This window comes from Oncorhynchus masou, chromosome 25 (genome assembly GCF_036934945.1).
Source record: "Oncorhynchus masou masou isolate Uvic2021 chromosome 25, UVic_Omas_1.1, whole genome shotgun sequence".
Classification (NCBI taxonomy): domain Eukaryota; kingdom Metazoa; phylum Chordata; class Actinopteri; order Salmoniformes; family Salmonidae; genus Oncorhynchus; species Oncorhynchus masou.
This window is the reverse complement of record NC_088236.1, coordinates 40,869,070-40,891,803: the sequence shown is the minus strand read 5'-3', so window position 1 is coordinate 40,891,803 and position 22,734 is coordinate 40,869,070. Positions and strand designations below refer to the sequence as shown.

Below are 22,734 nucleotides of genomic sequence, written 5' to 3'. Positions count from 1 at the left end.
ACACATACACACAAAGCTGCGCTCAGGTCTTGAGTCTGTATGTGCTAGTCTAATGGCCTAGGCTCTCTGTCTCCCTCTCCCTGTCTTTTTTTACATAATATTGGGTTATGCCTCTCAGTAAGTTAGTGCAGATCGATGCAGCTTCAAAGTCTAGCCCGCTGTAATGCAATAGCTCGAGTGGTGAGCTTTTCTTCAAATGCATTTCTTAATCAGATCAGAAATAAATCTTGATGGTTTGTGTCCGGGTCCACGGTTTCTCTCTCTGAAGACAGTAACCTGCTGATGAATATGTTTTGGTGTTCTCCACTGTCCTCGTGCTGTAGAGGGAGGCCTGGGTTGAGTTAAGTGGGTGCAGAGCATCTACAGTATCTGGCTGCATGAAAACCGCTCTGGGAGAAAGCACTGGGAAAAGCCTGCTATGTTATTACCACCAGACTGATCTCAGTGTTTGTTCAGTCAAATAGACCTTCAAACATCAATTTCTGACGATTCCCACCTGACAGCTATTGCATATGCTGAGAGACAGAGCTGAGCTAACACTGTACAACACGATGTTACAAATTGCTATCATCACAATAAAAAGACAGAATACAAAACGAATAGTAAAACTCCCTTTCAATTGAAAATACATTGATTACACAAAACACATCACCACAATGTACAGTACCAGTCAATAGTTTGGACACACCTACTCATTCAAGGGTTTTTCTATTTTGACTATTTTCTACATTGTAGAATAATAGTGAAGACATCAAAACGATGAAATAACCCATATGGAATCATGTAGTAACCAAAAAAAGTGTTAAACAAATCAAAATATATTTTAGATTTTAGATTCTTCAAAGTAGCCACCCTTTGCCTTGATGACAGCTTTGCACACTTAATCACTGACAGTGTCTCCAGCAAAGCAACCCCACACCATCACACCTCCTCCTCCATGCTTCATGGTGGGATCCACACATGCGGAGATCATGCGTTCATGCGGCTCTCCTGAGAGCTAGTTTCATCATAGCGCTTGATGGTTCTTGAAATGTTGCATATTGACTGACCTTCATGTCTTAAAGTAATTATGGACTGTCATTTCTCTTTGCTTATTTGAGCTGTTAATGCCATAATATGGAATTGGTCTTTTGCAAAATAGGGCTATATTCTGTATACCACCCCTACCTTGTCACAACACAACTGATTGGCTAAAATGCATTAAGAAGGACAGAAATTCCACAAATTAACTTTTAACAAGGCCCAGCTGTTAATTCAAATGCATCCCAGGTAACTACCTCATGAAGCTGGTTGAGAGAATGCCAAGAGTGTGCAAAGCTGTCATCAAGGCAAAGGGTGGCTACTTTTAAGAATCTCAAGTAGAAAATATATATTCATTTGTTCAACACTTTTTTGGTTACACATTCCATATGTGTTATTTCATAGTTTTGATGTCTTCACTATTTTTCTAAATTGTAAAAATAAAGGAAAACCCTTGAATGTGTAGGTGGGTCCAAACTTTTGACTGGTACTGTATATAAATCAAATAAAATAGTAGCTAGATCATTCTGTGCAACAAATGAAGGCTCCCAGACCCTTATCCAACCATCTCTTGTCATATACGATACATCCAGTTTACGAAGTCACACTGATATCTGTAATAACTAGGTTCTGTCTGTCTTGCAGTTGTCCAGCACATCAAGAGGCACAATATAGTTCTGAAGAGGGAGTTGGGAGAAGGGGCATTTGGCAAGGTTTTCCTGGCCGAGTGCTATAACCTGTCTCCTGAGCTCGACAAGATCCTGGTGGCTGTCAAGGTAACGCTGCTCTTTACTGTCTATCACAACCTACTATAGACTACATTGTTTGACCAATTTCCAAATGGACTCCTAACCCCCAACCCCCTAACACTCTTATAGGAAAATCTGCCAAAAAGCCTGCTTCCAAGGCTTCCAGCATTCTAAGTCTGTGGTGAAATGAGATCTCATTGGAGAGTTTTCATAAAAAATACATGACATGATGGGAAAGAATCCCCCCACATCCCCCTGACCTCCTGTACTTTCTGTGTCCCACTGTGGGACTCCCACATTATTCTAAGTGTGAAGTGGAGCTTTTCTGTATGTACGAGCAACCTGCAACCAAGTCACATCTAAGATGATAGATGTGACCTGGCACTTTCCAAGTTGCCATCTCTACAGTCTAACATATTCATATCCACTAATGGTAGTGGTTTTACAAGAAAATATTGGACAGGCATGTAGCCATATAGGCTAGGCTATGCTGGAAAAATATGCAGAGGAGCCATTGATCAAGATACTGAACAGTGATATTAGCGATATTAGCTAATGCGTTGGCAGTCTCATGAAAAGATGCTAGAAGTCACACAGGCGATCAAAGGCACCAATGTCCTGGTCGGTTGTACAATATCATAGGTAAATCACGTTCAGGGGGTAGTTTTCTGAAAGCTATGTGTGAACAAATGTCTTCTGTACGTGTGAATAAACTTCAGAACTTGTCGAAAGAAGCACTTGGGTTGGGTTGTTAGTGCTTGGACGTGCAGTTGCCCAACACTGCCTTGCAGCTCTCAGAGACGGCCATGCAGAACTATCAGCCCACGGAGAGAAGTGGGAGATTGAACTTCACACAACTTTCTAGAGTTTTCCCTGTTAGTTGACACCATCAACGTTTCCCTTTAGTGTGGCAATTGTGATCAAATCAACGCAATATTAGCCACTTTCAATACAACACATCGCAAACTAAACAAACTATGCACTAGATTTTGTTGTGGGCAGAATGCATCGGAGTAAGATTCTATCGTGCAAGACTCAGCCTGTACGCTACACAGACTGGTGCGGCATAATAATGGCCGTAATGGAACAAATGGAATGGCTTCAAACACATGAAAACCATGCTTGATGTATTTGATACCATTCCATTGATACCGCTCCAGTCATTCCCACGAGCCCATTCTCCCCAAGTAAGGTGCCACCAACCTCCTGGGATGGATCTGTGCTATTTACTTTGAACTGGACTGTGTTTACAGCTGTGGTCGTGAGTAGATGCACTTGTCTTGAGATCAAAGCAAGAGCTGCATGTAGCCACGTGTGCACATTTTGTTCATATCCTTTGCTAGTTAGTGAGTTATTAGCCCAGTTATAGATCATTTGTAGTCAGCAATGGGGGAGTCATCGATTCCTACAAGAGCACAAAACGTGTACATTTCTAGCCATCTTTGAAAAGAGAGTCAGGTAAAGAGCTTTTCTTTTGTCTTAAAGGGTCAGTGATGTATTTTGAGAAGGCTTGAATAAACTAAGTAGCCAATAGGCAGAGGGTAGCATAATTTGTCTGATTCGCTGTAATAATGTTATGGGAATAATAATGCATTTTATTTTATAAAGTGGTTTCTTGCATCAAACAACACAAAACATTTTCCGTCACCTCCTTGTCTGAAGGACAAGTGGATAAACAGGTTAATGTCAAACCCTGGATGTTTTTTTTTTCTTCTCAAAATGTCTCATGGAATGTTGGCCTAAATTGAACAGCACACATTGGCAGCTACTGTAGGCTGAATGTTAAAATGTTACGGGATGCATTTTCTCCATTGTTTTTGATGGTAGGTCACTCTGGTAGGCCTACATTATTATACAATTGCCAGAGTAACCTACTTGTCCACTGTTAAAACTGCAACTTAAGCAACTACAGCCTCCGTGTTCACAGTAAAGTTCGCGCTCAGCAGACTTAGTGACAATTTATTTGTTGAGGGAACACTGCCCGAGTCCATTTCTGTTCTGATCATAGTGTTGAGTCCTGTTTCCTGGAATGGACACTCCAGTTCTCTGTAAGCACAAAACACCTGATGTACTCATATACCCACTTTTTGTAGAACCAAATCAATTATTCATACAGAATCATTTCTATATATTTCTGTAGATATGAATATAGGCCCGTATCGCTTACATTTCCTGAAACTCTCTCCCTTCATCCCTCTCTCTCTATCTCTCTTGTTCCTTCTCTCTCTCTCTCTCTCTCTCTCTCTCTCTCTCTCTCTTTCTCTATGTTTATGTCTCTGTCCCCCCCCACTCTTTCTCTCTCTTTCTCTCTGTCTATGTCTCTGTCCCCCCCCCTCTCTCTCTCTTTCTCTCTGTCTATGTCTCTGTCTCCCCCTCTCTCTTTCTCTCTGTCTATGTCTCTGCCCCCCTCTCTCTCTGTCTCTCTCTGTCTCTCTCTGTCTCTGTCCCCCCCTCTCTCTCTCTCTCTGTCTCTGTCTCTGTCTCTGTCTCCCCCCCTCTCTCTCTCTCTCTTTCTCTCTGTCTATGTCTCTGTCCCCCCCTCTCTCTCTCTTTCTCTCTGTCTATGTTCCTGTCCCCCCCCCCCCTCTCTCTCTCTTTCTCTCTGTCTATGTCTCTGTCCCCCCCCCCCCCTCTCTCTCTCTCTCTCTGTCTCTGTCTGTCTCTGTCTCTCACCCTCTCTCTCTTTCTCTCTGTCTGTTTATGTCCCCCCCCTCTCTCTCTCTCTCTGTCTTTCTCTCTCTGTCTCTGTCTCTGTCCCTCTCTCTCTCTCTCGTACTCTCTCTCTTACTCTCTCTCTCTCTCTCTTTCTCTATGTTTATGTCTCTGTCCCCCCCACTCTTTCTCTCTCTTTCTCTCTGTCTATGTCTCTGTCCCCCCCCTCTCTCTCTCTCTCTCTTTCTCTCTGTCTATGTCTCTGTCTCCCCCTCTCTCTCTTTCTCTCTGTCTATGTCTCTGTCCCCCCCCCCCTCTCTCTCTGTCTCTCTCTGTCTCTGTCCCCCCCCTCTTTCTCTGTCTCTGTCTCTGTCTCCCCCCTCTCTCTCTCTCTCTCTCTCTTTCTCTCTGTCTATGTCTCTGTCCCCCCCTCTCTCTTTCTCGCTGTCTATGTCTCTGTCCCCCCCTCTTTCTCTCTCTTTCTCTCTGTCTGTTTCTGTCCCCCCCACTCTCTCTCTCTCTCTCTCTCTCTGTCTCTCTCTGTCTCTGTCTCTGTCCCTCTCTCTCTCTCTTACTCTCTCTCTTACTCTCTCTCTCTCTCTCGCATTTGCCTCTGCACTGAAATTGCTATGACAGATTTCATGAAAATAGCAAAGATCAGAACACGAGAACCAATAACACTACTTCTGTAAACAATGACACAGTAATCACTTACTGTATAAAAGTGTACACCATTTCTGCTTGGTCATTGCCAATAAGCTAACATTGTGGACTATGGTTTCGTTTCTATAACTCATTTTTACTCTAAGAGCCACTTAAGTCTGCACTTGGTGGACTTGAGCCAAAAACATCTTGTGGCAGAATAATACCCTGTCAGTAAACATTTCTCAAACTCAGTGTGCATGTAGTGAGTTCTGAGGAAACGTCGGTACTAACCTGTGTGTGTGTGTGTGTGTGTGTGTGTGTGTGTGTGTGTGTGTGTGTGTGTGTGTGTGTGTGTGTGTGTGTGTGTGTGTGTGTGTGTGTGTGTGTGTGTGTGTGTGTGTGTGTGTTCAGACCCTGAAAGAGGCCAGTGAGAATGCGAGGAAGGACTTCCATCGAGAGGCCGAGTTGCTGACCAACCTGCAGCACGAGCATATCGTCACCTTCTACGGTGTGTGTGTGGAGAGCGACCCCCTCATCATGGTGTTTGAGTACATGAAGCACGGGGACCTCAACAAGTTCCTCAGGTAAACCATTCTTTGGGCATGTACAAATTAGGCATATACTTATTTTGGGTTAACGTTTTTTTGAACGTTAACAGATAGGACAGATGGAAATTCATTTCCTTATGCATTAATCACGCAAACACATTTATTTTTTATTGTGACATCAGTGAGATCCAAACCTATAATTTTATTTTCTCTATCGATGGAATTAGTCCACTGCGATACCAGGATGAAGCTCGCTTGCCATGTTTTTTTTATGCATACTAAGCTGTTCATTTTAGTCTATTCAAACAGCCCCCATTTCAAAGTAAACAATCACTTAATTAGTGGGCGGCGGGTGCGGCCAACACACCTGAACACACTTAACAAGATAGAGGATAATGAGAGTTTTGTTGATGCTGAGAACAAATTGTATATATTTTCTCTTTCTCTGAACTTGACTAGTAAAAAGTTTTTATGGAAAGTTTTCTTAACATTCTGAGAATGGAATGTAAATGTTCTTAGAATGTTTTCTGAACATTACTAAAGTTCCTTGTGGTTTTTATGGAAAGTTTTCTTAATGTTCTCAAGAACAATTTGGAAAACGGCTTTAAATAGAACAACGAGGAAACCTTTATGAAACATTATGCTGAAGTACTGAAAGTCCCACAGAAGAACGTTATTTCTTAACGTTCTATTAACTATTTAAAACGTTCCCAATGTCAAACCGGATGGAGAATGCTTCTAGAACATTACCATCATTGAAATATATATGTTACCATGTTTGAACTTTTAGGAAACGTTCGGTTCAAATAATGAAATACCAAGAATATTGTTTTTTTGTCAAGTTCCTTAATTACTCTAGTGGGCTAAATCAGGGTCACACACACTGTACAGTAGTGATTCTCCTCGACTCATCCCAAACCATCTCAATTGGGTTGAGGTCAGGTGATTGTGGAGGCCAGGTCATCTGATGCAGCACTCCATCACTCTCCTTCTTGGTCAAATAGCCCTTACACAGCCTGGAAGTGTGTTGGGTCATTGTCCTGTTGAAAAACAAATGATAGTCTCACTAACTGTCAAGGGGTGCGTAACTGGTGGCATGGAAGTCAAACGCAGTAGAGCAGAACTTGGTAAATGGCGGGAGCCGTTTAATGCACATAACTCCCGCCATAAAATTTTTCCTGCTACATAAGTTCTGCTGTACTCACAGACATGATTCAAACAGTTTTAGAAACTTCAGAGTGTTTGCTATCCAAATCTAATAATATGCATATCTTATATTCTTGGCATGAGTAGCAGGATGTTGAAATTGGGCACGCTATTTATCCAAAAGTGAAAATGCTGCCCCCTATCCCAAAGAGGTTAAAGAACACCATCTATATTCTGTTAGACAAATAACTCTTTATTCACAATATAGAATATATATGACATTTGCTTCCCTCCAGGCCTGAGGGCACACACTTTCTCGTAGATATTGAAGATATGTCAAATAGGAATATCGTCCTCTATTATCCTCAGTTATTTTCCATCCAGGTTGTCAGACCGCAGTGGCTTGTCTATGTTGATAGACAACAATCATTTTTTCACCTCTTCCACACTCACTTTACGGAATTCAAAAGTACAGTGCTTGCCTTTTGTACTTTGGTCAGATATACTTGGATGTGTAGTGTCAGAGTTTGTTGCGAGCAAGTTTGCTAATCTTGCCAATGAAAAAATCATTAAAGTAGTTGGCAATATCAGTGGGTTTTGTGATGAATGAGCCATCTGATTCAATGAATGGTGGAGCTAAGTTTGCCTTTTTTCCCAACATTTAATTTAAGGTGCTCCAAAGCTTTAAACTATCATTCTTTACATCATTTATTTTCGTTTCACTGTATAGTTTATTTTTATTTAGTTTAGTGACATTATTTCTCAATTTGCAGTACGTTTGCCAGTCGGTTGGGCTGCCAGACTTATTTGCCATACCTTTTGCCTCATCCCTCTCAACCATAATATTTTTCAATTCCTCTTCAATCCAAGAGGATTTAACAGTTTTTACAGTCATGTTCTTAATGTTTGCATACTTTTTAGTAACTGGAATATGGAATTTCATAAATCTGTCAAGTGCAGCTACTGGTTGATCCTCATTACACACCATAGACCAGCAAATATTCTTTACATATTCAACATAAGAATCACTGCAAAACTTATTGTATGACCTCTTATCAACTATATCAGGCCCAGCCTTTGGAACTTTAGTTTTCCTAGATATGGCTACTATGTTGTGATCAATACATTCAATGAATTTGGATACTACTTTAAAGCAGATTTCTGCAGCATTAGTAAAGATGATGATTTCAATCCTGTGTTGTTTGTAACTACCCTAGTAGGTTGACTGAAATCCTGAACCAGGTTGAAGGCACTGCTCACAGTTTGACGTTTTTTCTTCAGTGGGCAGCTTGATGAAAGCCAGTCAATTGTCATGTTTGTATGAATGATTCGGGAGACAGGCGCAGGAATGCGTAATAGTTCTTTAAAATTAAACCCAAATTACGGCGTGCCGTGTAAAGGCACGGGGACGAAGTCCAAACAGACACTATACAATACACAGGGTAGAAACCCAAACAAAAGAGCGAGGAGTACCTCGAATAAATAACACACGTGCACAATGATTAACACACGGGACAAGACCCGTAATCATCTGTGCAATCCTAATGGCACAAAAGCCAAAATACACAGCGCAGGTACACACACTCACCAATAGACATAGTAACAAAGGGCACACTTATACAAGTACTAATCAGTGGGAATAGGGGACAGGTGTTCCGGAGGGATTCGTGACATCAATATTTAAATCACCCAGAAAATATAATTATCTGTTGATATCAGATACATTATCAAGCATTTCACACATATTATCCAGATACTGACTTTTATCACTTGGTCTATAGCAGTTCCCACCAGAATGGGCTTTAGGTGAGGCAGATAGCCATATTACTTCAACAGTATTTAACATGGAATTTTCTCTAAGCTTTACAGGAATGTGGTTTTTAATATAGACCTCAACAACGCACCCATTGACATGTCTGTATTTTCGGTAGAAGGCATAACCATGTATTGCTACCACTGTATCATCAAAGGTATTATCTAAGTGTGCTTCAGAGATTGTTCGAATATGAACATCATCTGTTAAAAGCAAGTGATTGACTTCAGGCACCTTGTTTCTTAGTCTACATATGTTCATATGGGCTATTTTTAGCACTTTTATGGGTTGCTTGATTGTTTTTAATGCTTTACTGGGAAGCTTGTCAGAAGTAGACTTGCTCATGTTATGTACATTGGAGCTGATAGTGCACAGTGAGCTGCACACAGTGGACTTCCTACTAAGGCACTCCGCCTCAGGGCTGACAGTGTAACTGGTTCATAGGCACATGGTTACTGCATACAATATCTGTAGGATCAACAGAGGTATTCAGGGCAGTTAGGGGGACGTCAACTAAGTTACTTACATTGTGTCTGCCAACGCCCCTGGGATCATGCACATTTGATGCAGCATTATGACAACGTAGTGTCACAATGGTAGGAATTAACAGAGTTGATCTTGTGTCATTGATAACTAATTGTCTCAATGGAGCCTGGAAATGCTTGGACAGAGTCCAGGAGCCAAGATGATTTGGATCTTCTGTTTCCAGCATGTGTCAAAGTTAACTATAAAAGTGATTCAAATAGAGCTACTGTAATATTTTAGCCAGGTGTATAATGACAGTAGCCATTGACTGCAGGAAAGGGCTACATATGCTAAGAATGTTCCAAAGCCAAGCAACTATCCTGCACCATTCCTAGAAAGTTGTGGGAAAGTTGTATGCAAAATAGCAATAGGACAACCATGCCACCACTAAGTTCTAAGAAAGATATGGGATGTCACATTTCTGGTAGTGATTTGTAGTTTCAATTGATTTTTTTCTCCCCTCCTCCTGAAGGGCCCACGGTCCCGACTCTGTGATGATGGGTGACGGTCCGACAAACCGACCCGTGGAGCTGACCCAGTCCCAGATGCTGCACATCGCCCAGCAGATCGCTGCAGGCATGGTCTACCTGGCCTCCCAGCACTTTGTCCACCGAGACCTGGCCACACGTAACTGTCTGGTGGGAGAGAACCTGCTGGTGAAGATCGGTGACTTCGGCATGTCCCGGGACGTGTACAGCACGGACTACTACAGGGTAAGTGTATGTGTCGCCCTCTTTTTTCTTGGCATTGTACTACCTCCCTTTGCATGGTTCCCCCTCTCTCTCCCTGCATGGGCATGATCAGCAGGCTATAGAATCTTCGTCCTCTTCAGAACTGTTACATTAAAAACTAGTATTTGAGCACATTCACATTTCAAGGTTTTTATGTCACTTGCGCAAGTACAGTTAACTACCTTTTTTTGCAAATTCAAAACCCAACAATGCAATAATCAATAACAATGTAATACTAGGAAAAAACACACAAGAAATAAGAAGAAATATGAAGAAAACAATAAGTGAGTAAATAAGTAAGCATACTATATACAGGGTCAGTTCCAGTACCATAATTACAATGTGCAGGGATACTGGAGTGATGGAGGTAGCTGTGTATAAGGGTAAGGTGATTAGGCAACAGGATTTAAGATAAACAGAGAAGCAGCAGCTTGTATGTGAGGGTGTGTGTGTGTGTAGTCAATATAAATGTACAGTATGTACATATTATGTGTGAGTGAGCAGATGATGGAGTTAGTGTGTGTGAGTGTGTAGGGCCCTGTGAGTGTGCATAGTGACAAACAGTTGAAATAAAAAGGTCAATGAGGATACAAGGTTAATTCAGATTTTGTTAGCTATTTATTAGTCATATTGTTTTGGAATAGAAGCTGTTCAGGAGCCTGTTGGTGTCAGACTTGATGCACCGGTACAGCCTGCCATGCAGAAGCAGAGAGAATAGTCTATGGCTTAGGTGCTTGGAGTCTTTAACAATTTTCCGGGCCTTCCTTCCACATCACCTGATATAGATGCCCTGGATGGCAGGAAGCATGGCCCTAGTGATATACTTGGCTGTCCTCACCACCCTCTTTAGCTCCATGCGATCGAGGTTGATGCTATTGCCATACCAGGCAGTGATGCAGCCAGTCAACATGCTATCAATGGTACAGCTGTAGAACCTTTTGAGGATTTGAGGGCCCATGCCAAACTTACTGACATTGAGGGAGAGGCCGTTGCTCTGGCACCACACTGCCAGGTCACAGACTTCCTCCCTGTAGGCTGATCAATCGTCACCGGTGATCAGGCCTACCACCATCGTGTCATCGGCAAACTTGATGATGGTATTGGAGTCATGCTTGGCACGCAATCATCGGTGAACAGGGAGTACAAGAGGGGACTAAGAACACACCCCTGCGGGGCACCTGTGTTACGGGTCAGCGTGGCGGAGGTATTTTGCCTACCCTTACCACCTGGGGTTGGCCGGTCAGGAAGTCCAGGATCCAGGTGCAGAGGCAGGTGTTCAGACCCAGAGTCCTACGCTTGGAGACATGTTTGGAGGTGACAATGGTGTTGAACCCTGAGCTGTAGTCCATGAACAGCATTCTCATATAGGTATTCCTCTTATCTAGGTGGGTGAGTGCAGTTGAGATTGCGTCATCTATGGATCTGTCATAGAGTGGGTCTATGGTGTCTGTGATGGTGGAGTTAATGTGTGCCATAACCAGCCTCTCAAAGCACTTCATGATTACAGAAGTGAGTGCTACAGGGCGGTAGTCATTGTCGGATGACGCCTTAGAGTTCTTGGCGACAGAAATTATGGTAGTCATCTTAAAATATGTGGGGATTACAGACTGGGACAAGAAGAGTTTGAAAATGACCTTCAATATCCCTGCCAGCTGTTCTGCGCATGCTCTGAGAACGCACCCTGGAAACCCGTTGGGCCCAGCGGCCTTGCGGATGTTGACCTGTTTAAAGACCTTTCTCCAGTCGGCCTCAGAGAGCGAGATCCCAATCCTCTGGGTCGGTGACGGCTCTCACACCCGGCACGATGTTATTGTTGTCAAAGCGTGTATTGGGTTCGTCTGGTAGAGAGGCATTATGGGGCAGATCACGGTTGGGTCTTCCTTTGTAATCCGTAATCGACTGTAGTCCGCACCACATGCGGCAGGCGGCAGAGCCTGTGTAATATGAGTCCACCTTATTCCTATATTGTCCTTATGCTCGTTTGATGACTCTGCAGAGGTCAAAGCGGAGCTTCTTGTACATATTCCAGTCCTCGGCCGAAGCAGTGAACCCTCATCGAATGCATTTTCGAATGAAGCCGGAGACGGAGCTGGTTAACTCACCAATGTTATCGGCGGAGTGTCGAAACATATTCCAATCAGTGCGAGCAATGCAGTCCTGTAGCATAATCTCTCATTCTGGTGACCATTTCTCAAATGTTTGAATTTCTGCTTGTAAACTGGAAACAGGAGTACGGATTTGCCGAATGGCGGACTAGGGAGGGCTTGTATCCTTGGTTGTGAGTAGAATAACAGTGGTCAAGGACTTTATCGCCCCTAGTGGTGTTGGAGATGTGTTGATAGAAGTTGGGCATCAGGTGTCTTAGTGATGCAGAATTAAAATCACCAACAACCAGAAAAGCAGCCTCTGGATGTAGTTTTTCTTGCTTGCAGTGAACTAACCAATCAAGTATCTAACTAACGGATGAATCGGTTAGTCAGCAGCAACATCCTGTATGGACTGTGTATGGACTGGGTTGAGAAACACTGTAGAGGACTTATTCATAGGTGTCAGTGTATAGATGTCAGCAGTATAGTAGTTACTATGCAACCCGGCCTAAGGTCAATTCGTAGGATTTGGGATGTAAATTTGTTCGCATTTAGTAGGATATTTTACATTACCAATGGAACAGGAAATGGAGGATGTATAGTATCATGTGTCTTACCCTGCCATACAATATCACATTAATTGGATGATGTAATTTATCAAACATCTTGGAGGATGTATAGTATAGTAAGTCTTGCCCTGAGGACAGGCTGCTTGTTGCAAGTAAGCGTTTGTGGCTAACGTTAGCGGCTAATGCAGCAGGTTAGGATTCTAGCGCAGCAGGTTAGGAGAACTAACGTAGCAGGTTAGGAGAAATTACGTAGCCGGGTCAAGGGAAGAGTTAGCTAAAATGCTACAGTTGTCCCCAACACGAGTCAAACACGCTGGACGGTCACATTCTAAGGCCACCCATCCTCCCTGACCAACCTATCTACTTTCGTTTCTATGTTAAGTAACCAGACCATGAATCCATTTGTAACGTAACACATAACACTAAATGGAGGTACACAAATGTATGTAACATATCCCTGACAGACAGATGGATGGACAGCTGAGAGCTGAGAGCTGAGAGCTCTGTCTGTCTGTGCTCTGCCAGGGATTAATATGATTGACAGGAGCATAAAAGGACCCTAAACGACACCCACCCTTAGTTCAAATAGTGTCTCTGTGTTTGGATCTTACTCCATCTCTTCATTCCTCTAGCTCTCTCACCCCGTCTCAGTCAGTCAGTCAGTCAGTCAGTCAGTCAGTCAGTCTCTGTCTGTCTGTCTGTCTGTCTGTCTGTCTGTCTGTCTGTCTGTCTGTCTGTCTGTCTGTCTGTCTGTCTCTGTCTGTCTGTCTGTCTGTCTGTCTGTCTGTCTGTCTGTCTGTCTGTCTGTCTGTCTGTCTGTCTGTCTGTCTCACGCTCAACTTTTATTCCCCTCCCCACACATCCCAGAAACACACACACACACACACACACACACACACACACACACACACACACACACACACACACACACACACACACACACACACACACACACACACACACACACATACACACACAGACACACAGACACACACACGCACGCACGCACGCACACACACGCACACGCCTCCTCTTAGTACAATTAACCACTGGAGTTTCGCCATAGCAATGTGCAAGGGCAGCACAGCTTAAGTTAAATCAGACAGTCCCTATGAAAAAAAGTAATTAAAGAACTCTATTAGTATGCAGCTCCGATACTACAGAGAACGAGAGAGGCAGAAAAGGAGGGAAAGAGAGCGAGAGGGAGAGAGAGATGAGGAGAGAGGGCGGGAGGCGAAATGGAGAGTGAGTCAAAGAAATCCACACAAATATAGATGCAAGAGAGGAGGGGTACGGGAGAAAAGAGAAGAGAGGCTTCAGAGTGAAGAGGTTGAGAGAAGGGACCGAGTGTGGAGAGAAAGAAATGAAAAAAAGAGAAAACAGCCAATGATAGATGCTGAGAAATAGACAGAGCTGCTCTCTCCCCTTATAGTTGGGTGAAAGAATGATGAACAATGATGTCATAGGAGGGATCAGAAGGTGGACCAGCACAAGTGGCTTCCTGTCTAGAGATTATGCCTGACAGTGGCTGCATCTGAAATGGTACCCTATTCACTAGTGCAATTCAGACGCACCAACATACTCAGGGAAAAAAGGAGACGAATTGTACGTAAAGATCAGCCTCATTTATCATTTCTCTTTAATCCGCAGGACCACACAAATCTGTATGCTTTTTAATTACAGACCGAGAGACAAGGCTCGCTATACTCACTCCTGAGGATAAGAAACACAGTGATTCCCAGTGGAATGGCAATCTCCGTAGAAACACAAGGCTACGCAATTCAGTCTACTGGAACAATGAGGGGGAGTTTTGGTCACAGGTCCAGCAATGGCTGAAGAATTGCAACATTTACCTGGAGCTAACTCTGCAGATAGCACTACAGGGTGATCTGAAAAGTCATAGTCAATCAATCAATATTATAATAATACTTTAATTGAGTATTATTCATTGGCTGACAACTTGGTAACGACTGGACTGGAAACGACTACGAGTAATGAGAGCACAGCACAAGAGAACACCACAGCAACTGTCACAAGTTCTGCTGCAACAGTGGGCCACAAACAGATGCAGGTATGTGTCTGTGGTTGGAGGAAAGTTACATCACACCATGGGCTGAGGATCCACCAGGGGAAGAAGGGGTGTTTGGGTAAAGAGAGACAGAGAACTCGCATTGATTACTTTCTGCGAAAGCGATGAAATCAGTCAAATGAAGCACAGCAACTGGACGCAAACCATAGTTTGCAGTGCATCAGTACCACTGTCATGGAGGACATAAACTCAAGCACCGAAGTAGCAACTGAGGTGGAACCAACAACATTAGTGGAACTCACCCAGCCTCCCAGACCTGCAGTCGAGAGGAGACTACCAGGGCACAGACTGTATGTGAAGTGGCCTGGCGCCAGTGACAAGAAGTTGTGGGAAACAGTGAATTACCTTACCTTGACCCTCGAGAGACTTCGAGGCACAGTGGAGAAGAAGTTGGAGAGGATGGGGGACATCATCTATGAGTACGGGACAGAAAGATTTGGAGTGGAAGAGGCAAAAGGCGGGAGAAAGGTTCCAACCCCACCAGTTTCCAGGAGGCAACAAGAAATCAAGTGCCTCGTTCAAGAAAGGCGGCAGCTTAAGAAACAGTGGAAGAAGGCCTTGGAAGTGGAAAAGGAGGGCATAGAGGCACTTCAGGCTGACATCAAAACCCGGTTGGCATCCCTCCGTAGAGCAGAGAACCTACGGAAACGCAGAAGGAAGAAAGAACAAACTAGAACTCGATCCCTTCAAGTTCCTTAAAAGTCTCTTCACAAAGGAAAAAAGTGGAGCTCTAAAAACAACAAAGAAAGACCTAGAGGAGCACCTGAGAACAACAAACTTTGACTCAAAGCGACATGAGCATCTGGCCATCCCATCAGATATCCCACCCATTCAACCTACGGAACATCATATTCAAATCAAATCAAATCAAATCAAAATCAAAATCAAATCAAATTTATTTGTCACATACACATGGTTAGCAGATGTTAATGTGAGTGTAGCGAAATGCTTGTGCTTCTAGTTCCGACAATGCAGTAATAACCAACAAGTAATCTAACTAACAATTCCTAAACTACTGTCTTATACACAGTGTAAGGGGATAAAGAATATGTACATAAGGATATATGAATGAGTGATGGTACAGAGCAGCATAGGCAAGATACAGTAGATGGTATTGAGTACAGTATATACATATGAGATGAGTATATAAACAAAGTGGCATAGTTAAAGTGGCTAGTGATACATGTATTACATAAGGATGCAGTCGATGATATAGAGTACAGTATATACGTATGCATATGAGAAGAATAATGTAGGGTAAGTAACATTATATAAGGTAGCATTGTTTAAAGTGGCTAGTGATATATTTACATCATTTCCCATCAATTCCCATTATTAAAGTGGCTGGAGTTGAGTCAGTGTCAGTGTGTTGGCAGCAGCCACTCAATGTTAGTGGTGGCTGTTTAACAGTCTGATGGCCTTGAGATAGAAGCTGTTTTTCAGTCTCTCGGTCCCAGCTTTGATGCACCTGTACTGACCTCGCCTTCTGGATGATAGCGGGGTGAACAGGCAGTGGCTCGGGTGGTTGATGTCCTTGATGATCTTTATGGCCTTCCTGTAACATCGGGTGGTGTAGGTGTCCTGGAGGGCAGGTAGTTTGCCCCCGGTGATGCGTTGTGCAGACCTCACTACCCTCTGGAGAGCCTTACGGTTGAGGGCGGAGCAGTTGCCGTACCAGGCGGTGATACAGCCCGCCAGGATGCTCTCGATTGTGCATCTGTAGAAGTTTGTGAGTGCTTTTGGTGACAAGCCAAATTTCTTCAGCCTCCTGAGGTTGAAGAGGCGCTGCTGCGCCTTCTTCACGATGCTGTCTGTGTGAGTGGACCAATTCAGTTTGTCTGTGATGTGTATGCCGAGGAACTTAAAACTTGCTACTCTCTCCACTACTGTTCCATCGATGTGGATAGGGGGGTGTTCCCTCTGCTGTTTCCTGAAGTCCACAATCATCTCCTTGGTTTTGTTGACGTTGAGTGTGAGGTTATTTTCCTGACACCACACTCCGAGGGCCCTCACCTCCTCCCTGTAGGCCGTCTCGTCGTTGTTGGTAATCAAGCCTACCACTGTTGTGTCGTCCGCAAACTTGATGATTGAGTTGGAGGCGTGCGTGGCCACGCAGTCATGGGTGAACAGGGAGTACAGGAGAGGGCTCAGAACGCACCCTTGTGGGGCCCCAGTGTTGAGGATCAGCGGGGAGGAGATGTTGTTACCTACCCTCACCACCTGGGGGCAGCCCGTCAGGAAGTCCAGTACCCAGTTGCACAGGGCGGGGTCGAGACCCAGGGTCTCGAGCTTGATGACGAGCTTGGAGGGTACTATGGTGTTGAATGCCGAGCTGTAGTCGATGAACAGCATTCTCACATAGGTATTCCTCTTGTCCAGATGGGTTAGGACAGTGTGCAGTGTGGTTGAGATTGCATCGTCTGTGGACCTATTTGGGCGGTAAGCAAATTGGAGTGGGTCTAGGGTGTCAGGTAGGATGGAGGTGATATGGTCCTTGACTAGTCTCTCAAAGCACTTCATGATGACGGAAGTGAGTGCTACGGGGCGGTAGTCGTTTAGCTCAGTTACCTTAGCTTTCTTGGGAACAGGAACAATGGTGGCCCTCTTGAAGCATGTGGGAACAGCAGACTGGTATAGGGATTGATTGAATATGTCCGTAAACACACCAGCCAGCTGGTCTGCGCATGCTCTGAGGGCGCGGCTGGGGATGCCGTCTGGGCCTGCAGCCTTGCGAGGGTTAACACGTTTAAACGTTTAAACAGCTGCACTGTTTGTATTCAGTCATGTTACCAGACACCTTGCCCTGATTGAAAGCATTGGTTCGCGCTTTCAGTTTCACGCGAATGCTGCCATCAATCCACGGTTTCTGGTTAGGGAATGTTTTAATCGTTGCTATGGGAACGACATCTTCAACGCACGTTCTAATGAACTCGCACACCGAATCAGCGTATTTGTCAATGTTGTTATCTGACGCAATACGAAACATGTCCCAGTCCATGTGATGGAAGCAGTCTTGGAGTGTGGAGTCAGCTTGGTCGGACCAGCGTTGGACAGACCTCAGCGTGGGAGCTTATTTTTTTTGTTTTTGTCTGTAGGCAGGTATCAGCAAAATGGAGTCGTGGTCAGCTTTTCCGAAAGGGGGGTGGGGCAGGGCCTTATATGCGTCGCGGAAGTTAGAGTAACAGTGATCCAAGGTTTTTCCACCCCTGGTTGCGCAATCGATATGCTGATAAAATTTAGGGAGTCTTGTTTTCAGATTAGCCTTGTTAAAATCCCCAGTAACAATGAATGCAGCCTCCGGTTAAATGGTTTCCAGTTTGCAAAGAGTTAAATAAAGTTCGTTCAGAGCCATCGATGTGTCTGCTTGGGGGGGGGATATATACGGCTGCGATTATAATCGAAGAGAATTCTCTTGGTAGATAATGCGGTCTACATTTGATTGTGAGGAATTCTAAATCAGGTGAACAGAAGGATTTGAGTTCCTGTATGTTTCTTTCATCGCACCATGCCTCGTTAGCCATAAGGCATACACCCCCACCCCTCTTCTTACCAGAAAGGTGTTTGTTTCTGTCGGCGCGATGCGTGGAGAAACCCGTTGGCTGCACCGCTTCGGATAGCGTCTCTCCAGTGAGCCATGTTTCCGTGAAGCACAGAACGTTACAGTCTCTGATGTCCCTCTGGAATGCTACCCTTGCTCGGATTTCATCAACCTTGTTGTCAAGAGACTGGACATTGGCAAGAAGAATGCTAGGAAGTGGGGCACGATGTGCCCATCTCCGTAGTCTGACCAGAAGACCGCCTCGTTTCCCTCTTTTTCGGAGTCGTTTTTTGGTCGCTGCATGCGATCCATTCCGTTGTCCTGTTTGTAAGGCAGAACACAGGATCCGCGTCGCGAAAAACATATTCTTGGTCGTACTGATGGTGAGTTGACGCTGATCTTATATACAGTAGTTCTTCTTGACTGTATGTAATGAAACCTAAGATGACCTGGCATCCCTCCGTAGAGCAGAGATCAGCCCTCAGACATGGAAAGAGGTGGAAAACACAGTTCGACGGGCAAGAACAGCATCAGCCCCGGGGCCAAATGGAGTCCCGTACAAAGTGTATAAGAACGCACCAGATGTCCTGAGCTTCCTCTGGAGGCTTATGAGAACAGCTTGGCAAAAGTGTGGCGTAGGGCAGGCGGGGTTCTGATCCCTAAGGAGAAGGATGCAGTGAACATCAGCCAATTCCGCCCAATCTCCTTACTGAATGTCGAGGGTAAAATCTTCTTTAGGGTCATTGCCCAGAGGATGGCCGAGTACCTGCAAAGGAATGCGTACGTCGATACATCTGTACAGAAGGCAGGAATATCAGGGTTCTCTGGCTGCTTGGAACATTCCAGCATGATCTGGCACCAGATCCAAATGGCCAAGGTGGAGAAAAGGGACCTCCATGTAGTCTTCCTCGACCTCGCCAATGCATGTGGCTCTGTGCCCCATGAACTCCTCTGGTCTGCCTTCAGATTTTTCCACATACCGGACACCATCACAAACCTGGTGAAGTCGTACTTCCAGGATCTGCAGTTCTGCTTCACCCCCTCAGAGTTCACCACCTCATGGCAGTGCCTGAATGTAGGTATAATGGTGGGATGTACCATTTCTCCGTTGGCATTCACAATGGCAATGGAGGTTATCATCAGATCCCCAAAATGGGTTGCTAGTGGACAGCGAGTCGACTCTGGTTTCCGCCTCCCTCCACTCAGAGCCTACATGGACGACATTACAACATTGACCACCACTGTCCCATGCATCAGGAGACTGCTCAGAAAACTCGAGGAGAACATCAGCTGGGCCCGTATGAAGATTAAACCATCCAAGTCACGCAGCATCTCGATTGTGAAGGGAGTACTCTCTGACCTGAAATTCTTCATCGGAGATGACCAAATCCCAACAGTGTCTGAGCAGCCGGTAAAAAGCCTTGGAAGGTGGTATGATGCAAGCCTGAAGGACAAAGACCAGGTGCAACAGCTGCGCAAAGACATCAGTAGTAGCCTACAGTCCATCGACAACACCCAGCTACCTGGAAAGTTAAAGGCCTGGTGTCTGCAGTTGGTCTCCTACCCCGGGTGTTGTGGCCCTTAGCACTGTATGAGGTTCCAATCTCAACAGTGGAAAAGATGGAAAGAGGAGTCACAGGCTACTTAAAGAAGTGGCTCGGAGTTCCACGATGCCTTACCACCATAGGCCTCTATGGAGATGGTGTCCTCAAGCTGCCCCTCACCAGTCTAACAGAGGAATCCAAGTGTGCAAAAACCAGGCTCCAGATGACACTGAATGAATCTCGAGACCCAGTGGTGAGCAACAACGCGCCGACCTTGGAAACTGGGCGCAAATGGAGGCCAGGAAAAGCAGTCCAGGAGGCAACAGCAGCCCTCAGACATGCTGACATTGTGGGTCATGTTCAGCAAGGGAGAGGAGGCCTTGGGCTAACTAGCCGTGCTGCTTGGAGTAAGGCCACTGCACCAGAGCGGCGGAAGATGGTAGTGCAGGAAGTACGCCATCAGGAGGAGGCTGCAAGGAGGGCCAAGGCAGTCTCTCTTGCCAAACAGGGACAGTGGACTCGATGGGACAGTGTGGAGAAGAGGAAGACCAGCTGGAAGGATCTGTGGGCCATGGAAGCGAGGCGGTTGAGCTTTTCAATCAGAGCAACATATGACGTCCTTCCAACACCAGTTAATCTTCGCCAATGGTATGGTGAAGATCCGGACTGTGCCCTCTGTTCCATGCCAGCCAACCTCAGGCACATTCTCACAGGGTGTAAAACAAGCCTCACCCAAGGACGCTACACTTGGCGTCACAACCAAGTCCTTAAAAACCTTGCGTCCGCCCTGGAGGACAAGCGAGCTGCCACCAACTCCCTACCACCCACAGCAGCATCACACTCCTTACGGTCAAACTTTGTCCGCGAAGGGGTTAAACCACCGAAGAGCGGCTCTACACCATTAGAGCGAGACCAGCTGCGCTTGGCCCGCGACTGGAAAATGCTAGCTGACATTGGCCGGCAACTTGTGTTTCCTCCGGAGATCGCAACCACCACCCTAAGACCTGACATGGTGCTCTGGTCCCGTTCACTCAATAAGGTCTTCATCATTGAGCTCACAGTACCCTGGGAAAACTCAGTAGATGAGGCTTATGAGCGAAAACATCTGCGCTATGCTGATCTAGCTGCCGAAGCACGGCATCATGGCTGGAACACAGAAGTCCGACCAGTGAAGGTGGGCTGTAGAGGTTCTGTGGCAACATCTACAACCAGACTGCTTAGAGACCTGGGAATTAAGGGCCAGAGCCAGCGTTCGGCAATCAAAGCTGTATCAGAGGCGGCAGAAGGCAGCAGTCAGTGGCTCTGGATGAAGAGGAAAGACCCAGCTGGGCCCCGAAGTGAGAGGGCCAGGAGTTATGCGGTCAACAATGCTTGACTCAGGGAGGAGGACGCCCCTGCCATGCATAGTCCCATGGGATTTTGGCTATCAACAACAAGGCAACTCCTATGACTATTTGGGAATGGGACGCAAGCGTAGGATTGATCACCCTGTCGCTGGCCGCCTTTGGGGAGGGTGTATAGTGTGAAAGGCCGAAACCCCCTAGGAACCAAAGGTACACTACTGACGATGCGCTCCCCAAATTTCACCACGCTCACTGTTCATTAACTCTTGGAAGTGCTTGCACAAAGGATAGTAACATCTCATCCTGTGTTCTTGGAATCTAAGCAAAAACATTTATTTTTAATTTACTTATTTAGAAATTATGAGAATAGAAAGGTTCAGAACTTCTGTGAAACATCACAGCACAGTTGAAGAATATATAAAGCCAATATGGATGGTGTTAAGAGATAGATGGGAGGAGTTGAATGGAGCTGAAGTTTGGGAATAATAACAACTAGTAACAAGATAAGTAATGTAAAACATACTGTGTCCATAAAACATATATAGGTTCAGAACTTTTGTGAAAGAAATAGATGGTTGAGGTTAGAGGAAGGACAGGAGTAAAAACAAACAAAATATAACTATTGTAAAATACACTGTGTCCGTAAAATGTATATAGTATGTATAAGCTGGAAGTAGAAGCCTAAGTGTTGTTCACTAGTTTAGTCCAATTAGGAGAAGGGTGGTAGGGTTAGAAGGTAAAGGAAAAAAAAAATATATTTTTAAATGTGTTTATATATGTATGTATATATGTTGTGGTGGTTAATTTCTTTACTATCAAATGAGGAGAGACAAACTTATCACACAAGTCAGAGTTATACTTAAACTAAATCTTGAATCACTTATTAATAAGGGAGCAGGTCAATACAACACACACATATAAAGTGAACCGATTGAGTGCTCTACGATAATGATGGCTGGTCATGGCTGGTTGACGATTCACGCTCAGATGATTCATTGAGAGCCCAGAGACAAAAGTACAAAGGTATTTTATAGCCAAGATACACCCCTTTCAACCTACATGATGAACAACAGATATATAGAATGGGACACAAGGCTAAGATTGGTATGAAAGATACCTATAATACATAGCAGACAGTATCTGCTGTTTCATTGTGTAGAGACCAGTGTCTGGCCCTGTATAGAACAGAAACATTAACCTGGGATATTCGGGACAGTAGCGTCCCACCCCGCCAACAGCCAGTGAAAGTGCAGGGCGCCAAATTCAAAACAACAAAAATCTCATAATTAAAATTCCTCAAGCATTCAAGTATTTTACACCATTGTAAATATACAATTCTCATTAATCCAGCCACAGTGTCTGATTTCAAAAAGTCTTTAGAGCGAAAGCACCACAAACGATTATGTTAGGTCACCACCAAGTCACAGAAAAACACAGCCATTTTTCCAGTCAAAGAGAGGAGTCACAAAAAGCAGAAATATAGATAAAATGAATCACTAACCTTTGATGATCTTCATCAGATGACACTTATAGGACTTCATGTTACACAATACATGTATGTTTTGTTCGATAAAATGCACATCTATATCCAAAAATCTCATTTTACATTGGGGTGTTATGTTCAGTAGTTCCAAAACATGCTGAGAGCCACATCAATTCACAGAAATACTCATAATAAACATTGATAAAAGATACAACTCTTACACATGGAACTTTAGATAAACTCCTCCTTAAT

At 44.6% G+C, this 22,734-nt stretch overlaps 1 protein-coding gene across 2 annotated transcripts in view; it reads left to right on the top strand.

Annotated features, from left to right (window-relative positions):
* LOC135514336 (BDNF/NT-3 growth factors receptor-like) overlaps positions 1–22,734 on the top strand; it is a 93,292-nt gene that overhangs the window by 45,593 nt on the left and 24,965 nt on the right. The window contains exons 14-16 of one of the 2 annotated variants that reach the window (XM_064937752.1): positions 1,666–1,796; positions 5,478–5,650; positions 9,571–9,811. In XM_064937752.1, the coding sequence (XP_064793824.1) occupies positions 1,666–1,796; positions 5,478–5,650; positions 9,571–9,811 (545 nt within the window). Of the gene's footprint in view, positions 1–1,665; positions 1,797–5,477; positions 5,651–9,570; positions 9,818–22,734 lie in introns of both variants that reach the window. The other variant, XM_064937751.1, reaches the window with a different exon arrangement.